Source organism: Scleropages formosus, chromosome 20, assembly GCF_900964775.1.
Source record: "Scleropages formosus chromosome 20, fSclFor1.1, whole genome shotgun sequence".
Taxonomy (NCBI): Eukaryota; Metazoa; Chordata; class Actinopteri; order Osteoglossiformes; family Osteoglossidae; genus Scleropages; species Scleropages formosus.
Genome location: NC_041825.1, coordinates 4,888,613 through 4,897,117, shown reverse-complemented (window position 1 = coordinate 4,897,117; position 8,505 = coordinate 4,888,613). Strand labels below are relative to the sequence as shown.

At 43.8% G+C, this 8,505-nt stretch overlaps 1 protein-coding gene across 1 annotated transcript; it reads right to left on the bottom strand.

Moving 5' to 3' along the window:
• Positions 1-1,918: 1,918 nt before the first annotated feature.
• jpt2 (Jupiter microtubule associated homolog 2) lies at positions 1,919-7,550 on the bottom strand. Its single transcript, XM_018735042.2, has 5 exons — positions 7,218-7,550; positions 5,513-5,664; positions 4,921-5,060; positions 4,635-4,671; positions 1,919-3,084 (listed from the first exon to the last, which is right to left on the bottom strand). The coding sequence occupies exons 1-5, from the start codon at positions 7,271-7,273 to the stop codon at positions 2,903-2,905; spliced, it is 567 nt and encodes a 188-aa protein (XP_018590558.1). The 5' UTR covers positions 7,274-7,550; the 3' UTR covers positions 1,919-2,902.
• Positions 7,551-8,505: the final 955 nt, after the last annotated feature.

Sequence of the window (8,505 nt, the reverse complement as noted above, 5' to 3'; positions counted from 1 at the left end):
ACTTGATACGATATGAACTGTACTTTGCAGCACAGTCATGAGTCAGTAGGGTAAACAGCAGCGGACTGAGCACACAGCCCTGGGGAGCGCCAGTGTTCAGCGTGGTGGTGCTGGAGGTGCCGATCCTGATGGACTGGGGTCTCCCAGTCAAAAAGTCCAGGATCCAGTCGCAGAGGGAGGTGATGAGACCCAGCAGGCTCAGCTTAGTTATCAATTTCTAAGGGATGATTGCATTTAATTCTGAAGTCAATGAAGAACATCCTTACATAGTTGTCCTTTCTGTCCAGATACGTCAGAGAAAGGTGGATGGTTACAGATATGGCATCCTCTTGAACAGCTGGGACAGCAGGCATACTGGAATGGGTCCAGTGGGGTGGGAAGACTGCTTTTTATGTTTCGTGACTAGCCGTTCGAAGCATTTCATGATGAAAGGTGTGAGTGCAACCAGCCCGTAGTCATTCAGGCAGGACACAGATGATTTCTTCAGCACAGGGATGGTGGTGGTCATCTTGAAACAAATAGGGACAACTGCCTGGCTCGGGGAAATGTTGAGGATGTCCGTAAAGACATCTGCAGGCTGAACAGCACATTCACCGAGTACCCGGCCAGGTATGTTGTCAGGACCTGCAGCTTTCTGCAGGTTAACTCTGGACAGAGTGTTCCTGACATCCACTGCAGACAGATGACATACCTGGTTGGTTTAACTCCAGTTTGCTGCTGACAGGAGATTAACGTCAGTAAAAGCAACCATCTGCACACGTGTGCAAGCGAAAATGTCATACTTTGCAGTGTTCAAATGAACCAGTTTCCACGTGATCAGTTCCGTAACATTAAATGCACTTCCTCCCAAATTACTTACAGAAATTTACAAGACTGATGTTGATATCATGGAAATAACTAAATAGGATTTTACAAAGTTGCTTTATGCAAGTACATGGGCTAAACTTACTGATTGTCGTTTAAATTAAATACAAAAAGTCTCAGATGGACTGCTTTGTCGTCCGTTTCTTTCTGCGATTTCAATGACGGACTTTAGACGCAAGATACGAATCCTGCCCATCTTTTCAGACTCTAGCCATTGAAGTGTAGTATCCACGGCTGCTGGAGCTTCAGTCACTTTAGGTGGTGGAGGAGGCGGGGTGTCACCTTCAGCACTGTGATCATGAACTTCGGTTGCAAGAATTGCTCCATTGCGTAACTTTACCTTTTGACTTTGGGGAATGTGTTTGGGAACCACCCACATTTGAAACACATGGAAATGGACTGATTGAAAAAATTAGGTCCAAGCTCTGAGCATGTTATATGCGACCCAGCGTTGTAGCGAGATGCCTTATATCAGGTCCACAGTGTTGTTGTAACTGTATTCAAACACTTCTAATGTATGAAGGACTAAATTTGCTTTAGATACTGTATAACATTTGAATTCTTATGCAAGTTAGGATAATGGACACAGTTATCTTAAACCTCCTTTACTTCCACAGTTTCATACCATGCATTACAGTGGCAGTAAGTTACAAATCAGCCAATTTTCTCAACTTCAATACTATCTCTGGCGTATGGCATAATTAAGGAATACTTGATTAAATATGAAACAATTTCTTGTGGAATACGGAATTCTGCATAGCTGCTGCCTACTGACTCCACCCAGATGTCACACACAAACTAAGTTTTAGTATTTGGAAAATACTCTTATGTGAGAGCTGCCGACCACTGAGGTGTGGCATTTTACTGATGCGCTGTGAGATTCACCTTTTCGTTTCAGACAGGAATGTTCATTTAATGTGCTCTTTGTATTGTTTGACATCTTGAACCAACAACCTCCAATTTTCCTGAATAAAGGGGAAAGAGCGAAAGGCCACCGTTGCATTTGGACACTCTGACCAAAGGAGAGTAAAGCAGAAAGCGAGGATATGGTAAGCAGTCTTAAAATAAAAAGTTTATTGTGATGGACAGGCCATGCAGGCTTCGTCCTCCTGCACATCGCCCACCAGGCACACTTGCATGTAGAAAAGGCAGACAAAAGGCTGGCACCGGGAAACAGTAAACACACTTGGCACGCCAGCGTAGGGCACGAGCCGCCCCCATTTCCTCCCGCACCCATTTCACCGCATCATTCTCCACTCTATCTGCGTTCACATTTGTCTTGCAGTTTTAATTTAAAACATAAAATGCCTTCGCAGAGTATGAACACATTCTTCGTAAATCCCGTAACGGAAAAGACTGAACAGCGAGCATTTGCAAATATCCACATGTGAAAGTGTAAAAGTAACGAAGCGATCGGTTTTCCACAACACGAAGGTTCCTTACAGTTTTTGGTGCTGCTGTTCCAGAAACACTAAACAGAACAGATGGGAAAATCTGAGTTCTACAGTAAGCCTACAAGAAAATAGTCAGCTAAGTACAATCAAAATAATTTTATTCTTGATTGGTTTTATTGCAATAGATCTTCAGTATTAACTATGCAAGCAGAGATTAAAAAGGATTCTCTTCCAAATGTGAAGACAGAACAAGGGGCACTGAGTAAGGAGACTTGGCCTTTGTTACCTTACAGACCAGCAACAGATCATATCTTGAGTGAATGTCAGCAGGGAAACCGGGCCACTTGTCCCATATTGCCAAACGAGGGTTAATTTGGTCATTGAGCCAAATGTGTCTGTGCAAAACTGTATGGTGTTGTCTTTGAACAACAACCGTTTAGTTGAAGGCAATATCAACGAGAGTCAATCTCAGCATTTTTCAACACAAGAAAACGTTTTGGAGTGGTAATTAACCATGTGGCCGATGCAAGTACTTTCCGGCAATCGCTTTTGCGCAACGTTGAACTAAGAGACTTGGAACCAGGGCGGAAAGTGCAAGAGGACAGCAGAGAGAGAGAGAGAGAGAGAGAGACTGGCCGAGACTGTCAGTAAAGTACCACGCTGGACTTTCCACCGGGGGGATGGATAACCTTGTTGTGTGACCGAGGTCGAGGACCCAGCCGCGGCTCATGAGTATCCTCTACGGGCTCATTAGAAGGCTGATCTGTCTCCTGCTTGGGACTGGGGGCCACATCCTCCTTGTGGGCTGGCGTTTTCTCCTTCGGAGCTGGAAGAGAGGAAGAGCAAGATATAAGTAGTGCCAGCAGGTGGTGTAGTGGTTAGAGCTGCCATCTCTGCAGTCAGAGGTCCAAGGTTCAAATGCCACCTTCTGCTGAAGTACCCTTAACAAGATACTTACCTTGATTTGCTCCAATACAAAATATCCAGCTGTACAAATGGGTACATAATTGTTTGGAGCTTAACATTCTAATTCACTTTGGAGAAAATAGTCAGCTAAGGGAACGAATTTAAGTCACAGTAATGCACTTTACATTTATTCATTTGGCTGACGCTTTTCTCCAAAGCGACGCACATCTCATAGAAAATACAGTGTGTACGTTACACACTGATGCTCTGAACAACAGACCTGAGATGCCCGTCATCACTGTGCTTGTGGTGTTCGTGTTCAAACACATTGAATGGAACATTTTGGTGCCATGCTGAACGTGTACAAGTTTGCTTACAGCTTCTCACTGTATGACTGAGCAAGAAACTCATTTTTTAAATTGCTACCAAAAACATTTAGGGTTTTTTTTTTTTTTTTTTTGCACCAAATTATTTATTTTAAGGGCATTGCAATGGGCCATGGTACCATGAGAGCTTCGCAGCACCTGGACAGTGCAGCTGAGAAAATGTTTGATCCCCAATTTAGCATATGTGGAGTTTTTATGAGTTTCCTCCAGTCCAGAGTGTCTTTCATGTGAACTGTGATTCTAAACATCCACAGTGCCTGTACTGTGGCAGTTTGTGTTGCTACCCCAGTAGACTGGTACCTGGTCCACTATTTACCCTGCCTAGCCCAGCACTCCAAGCTTTCCAGGTTGGACTCAGGACCTCTGCAAGCCGACCTAGGACAGCCAGTTATCAATAGTGTAATTTGAAAATATAATCACAAAATGCTCCGTTTGGAATGTCCAATCAAGCCAACTCTAAATGCACACACTCATGTTGAACCGGTTCTTTTGTCACAAGTCAAAAACTCTCCTTCCATCATAAGGATAAAAAAAAAATTAAACATGCTCGAGCACTATGTTGTATAATAGGGCTCATTTTGTTCACTCATTTCCCACATTCATGTTAAAATACAGAATGATACAAACAGTAATTAAAAAAATGAAACAGTACAGGTAATTTTGTATACTTAATACTGGAATAATGAATACTCATTTATTCAATGGTTAGGTATTTTAAATAAAGAGTAACTGAAAGTACGTGTTTTGCACTCAGAGCAATAGCTGATATTGTTCAGATCTCAGACACCCAAACACTAAGACATTGTGTCCTGCAGCAGGGCAGGCAGTCAGTGTTACTATACAGCACATGGAGTGGTCACTGGATGCCAAAAATAATGTTACTGGGACAGCCGCTGTATGTGCAGGTGGTCGTAAGTCACAGGTTGTAACTCGAGGACCACCTATATGGAAGAACAACTTCTGATAAACTTGCTAAAATTCTCTGCTGCACTCCTCCGAAAGATTCATTCTTTACCTCCAACTTCCCCATCAAAATGAGGATCCTGACATGTGCCTGCCGCTAGAGACCATGAACGATATTTACCTTCAGGCTGAGGCAGGGCGTTCACACCAATGTTGTCCTGAATGAGAGAAGAACATACGCTGGGTGCTGTTGTCATACATTGACAATACAGCAGAATAATGCAAATAAATACAAGCACATACTGCTTTGATGCATTTATGCTCTACAATGGGTTAGAAGTAATAAAGCAATTGTTCACGTGTTATGAAGAGCTTTTAGTGTTGAGGACTGGATCACATTAGAGCAACAGATCCTTTACTGAGGAGTCTATGAGGACCTCAAACCCTCTTCAGAACACGGTCTGTACCTTTGGTTTGTTGGGGTAGCTGCGGACCGCCGGTGGGTTACTTGGCGGCTCCACAAAAATGTTGCTGGTCACTCCGCTGGGTGGAGTAGCTTTGGGGGCAGGAGCCTCAGACTCCCCGAAAATGCCGCTGCTCTTTCCTCCTGGGTTCAAGTGAGCAAGGGTTACTGCTTCTGCTTTCGGTCTGTTTGATGCACCCCTCCAGAAGCGGAATGTCTGACTGCAGTTCTGGATCTTGCATAAAGTCTACTTTGGACGCACCAAGTGGAAACGGCCAACCAATAACTTGATATAAAGAAGCATCTGTCTTTTTTTGAAGTTCAGCCTTTAAAAGGCAACATTAACAGAAACAGCAACAGACAAGGTTCCACCTTTGTCCCGACATGCCACAAGTCTTATCTACTGGATATGGAAGAACAGTATGCAAAATAAACCTCATAATAGGATTGCCATCTGCAGCCAGGACAGACCTTCAATTTAATCTTATCTCGTTTTATGAGGACCGCACACTGCGGTGCTCATCTTCACACCTGGACTCAGAAAGACGTTACGCAAGCGCAAAGAACCAAAGTCCTTGGCTCCTGTCTGCTCCTACCTGGGGGGTTAGTCCTCCTGGGGCTGCTCTGGGTCTCCTCGACAGGTGCGAAAATGTTGGAGGCCATCTTCTGAGGCCGGCTGGCCGACGAAGCGGCCGAATCGTCGCCGCCAAACAAATTACTGGATCCTCCTCCTGGGGGTTTAAGGACCCTGGATGCAGCAAGCCAAGAGAATGTGGTCAGTGCTGATCAGCGGGGTTAAAAAAATAAATAAATAAATACATAAATAAATAAAATGGCAAAAGAAATAAACACAGTACCCAGTGTGCTTAGTAGGTGACTTTTTCACAGTGAAAACAATAAAACTTGCAATGTGTGAATCTCATAACATTACAGAGTGATGGGGAATGTTTGGGCAGGATATGGCATTTCCTGTTATGGAAATATTGAAAGCATATCAAGCAACAATATAAGGAGTTATACTACAGCTTAAGAGCAGACTTAATGACACCAGGCAGCCTATTACTAACAACTACTGTGACACCTCTGAGACAAATTACTGTACATGATCAAAGTCACACCGAATCAAAGCATTTGTAGCACATTTTTGTGATGCTGATAGTAACAGCCCCTCATCATGGGACGAAAGGGACAGATCTTCACTTTTCATCCACGTAAAAAGGAAATGGTCCATAAAAGTGCAGTTAGGGCAGGTATTTAGAATGAGCCGACAGCCTTTTCGCGAACGGAGAACAAACACTGTAAAATCCTGGGTCTTCCTCAAATCACCAGGAGAAAGCAGAACTGAATCATTTCAACAGAAATGCATTTACATTTATCTGACACTTTTATCCAAAACAACCTACAATGTTAAGCTACATACAATTATTTACATATTTATACAGCTGGATAATTCACCCTTTAAAACACACTTACCATAATTTGCTCCACATTAGGGTAAGTACCCGGGTCAAGGGTACTACAACAGGAGACTCGAACCTGCAACCTTCAGGTCTAAAGGGAGAAGCTCCAATGGACCAATCGCTACGGTACCAACATCAACCCCTTACCAAGTACTTATGTTGAATTAATACAGTACGAATATACACGGGTAAATCACTGTAAAGATGATTGACAGTGTAAGTCACACTGGATTAGAAAGTACCAGAAAGATTATTATTATTATTAACAACTATGATGCAGTCCTCTTGGTTACAGCGCTCAGTGACACTCTTATTGATAAACTGATCAATAACTGAAGGACAGCGGCGATAAATAATACTGGATCTGAAGTGCACATCCTGCAGCCCCCCGCAGCGACACGTGGAAACGGGGCCGCGCCGGGTCCTGCAGCCGGGCACCTGGAACGCGCCGGCACGCGCCGCAACGCACGCGGGCAGCTCGCGGAGTGAACACGAATGACGAAGCGACGCTGAGTTCTTCAGCAATTGAATTCCTCGCATAGCGGGTCACTTCACTGTGAGCCTCGGCCGGCGCTCCTCCAAACCTCAAGCCCTCTTCCAAGTAAACACGGTTCTGCGTGTCAAACACGTCGCTTTGCGAGAGCAGCGAGGGGAAACGCGTGTTTGGACACCGGGGAGGATTTTAAAGAAAAAAAAAAAAACACCTTGAAGGGAGCGGACGCGTCGCGTCGTGTTAACTTCCTCTTCACTCGAGTGACGAGCAAATAACTTTAAACATGGAGATACCGCATCGCCAGCTGCGCACAGTGCACACTACTTCTCCAAACAGTTAGGCATTTACCTCGAGCTGGGCTTGGCGCTGGTGTCCATTCCCTGAAATGTGTTTGTTGAAGTCATTGTCCACCTTTCGCCGCTGCCGTCTCTCCCTTCGCACAAGCACCGCCGCGCCGAACAAGGCTCTAGTTGAACACGACGCGCACTATGTTTCCCTCGCTCACTAAATTCGGCGGTTCTCGCTCTTTCAAACTGGTCCCAGGTCGGGACCGTGTGTTTTATTCCTATTGGTGAAGTAGCTTTAGCTACATGAAAACCGATCCACGGACGGCTGTTAAAGGTGCAGACGTCCAAGCGACCCCGCCTAGTGGATTGGATCTTCTTAGCGAAAGCGTCCGTGCGTAGGGCGGTCGGTCACAACATTTTCTTTTTTTATTGGTTATTTGGAAGAACGAGCGCGTCCGTGCGCCACCCTTTCTCCCTTCTAATTGGCTAATGAGAATGTCACTTATAATTAACCTCTAGATAAACACAAAAATAGAGTAGTAACACAAGAAAAAAATACGGGCTAATCTTTAAAATATCATTTTAAACCAGCTAATTATCAAAGTTGTGCTTTCATGTCTGCACTCGTTTTAGCAGGCAAATTTATGCTTTGCAACGTTCCTTGATTTCCTGTTTCTGCTGCAGTGTTTTGTCATGCGCAGTGCAGCGTTAGCGTTCTCTGCTCGTCGTAGTGCGAAATGCGTGTTTCACTTGAAAGCTTCTAATTTTTCGAGAAAAATAACGTAGCCTACATCTTCACGTTAAGTAATGCGACATTACTGGAGGCGTTATTTTTGTGTGTCTTTCCACTGCGACTCACTGGCTAACATTTCTCACCTAATGTTTCGAAACATGTTTCTGCAAGTTAAATATATGGTTTGTATTATTATCGGATAAGTGATCATTTATCCACCTTGTGTCGTCCTTTAGATCGTGTCTTTTTATATCTCGAATGAATCTCTAATTTACTAAAATGAATATGAATATGTCATATTTGCTTATTTAAATAGGTTATTTGAAACAGTACTGTAGTCTTTTTATTAGAAGGAATAATTTAGTTGTGGTGACTATCGATTGAGCCTTTTTGAGACATTGGAAAAGGAAAACATTCTGCCCTCACGTTCTCGAATGAATGAAATGACGTAGGAAAGAGTTGTGGAGGAACGACTTCTGATTGTCTTTTTGAGCGCAATCGATATTCTCACTCGGAGTTTCTATTGGTACACGTAACTGCCAATAAAACTTATTCCTTGCCAGCGTGTCGCGATCGACCAATCAGATTATTTGTTTGTGAACTGTGGTGGGCGTGC

Bases quoted from the DNA above. Each gene is read 5' to 3' on its own strand.
- jpt2 (XM_018735042.2), bottom strand. From the start codon at position 7,273: ATGACTTCAACAAACACATTTCAGGGAATGGACACCAGCGCCAAGCCC. The intron at 5,665-7,217 runs GTAAATGCCTAA...TGCTGCATCCAG, and splicing joins AGCGCCAAGCCCAGCTCGAG to GGTCCTTAAACCCCCAGGAG. The intron at 5,061-5,512 runs GTAGGAGCAGAC...ACTTGAACCCAG, and splicing joins CAGGAGGACTAACCCCCCAG to GAGGAAAGAGCAGCGGCATT.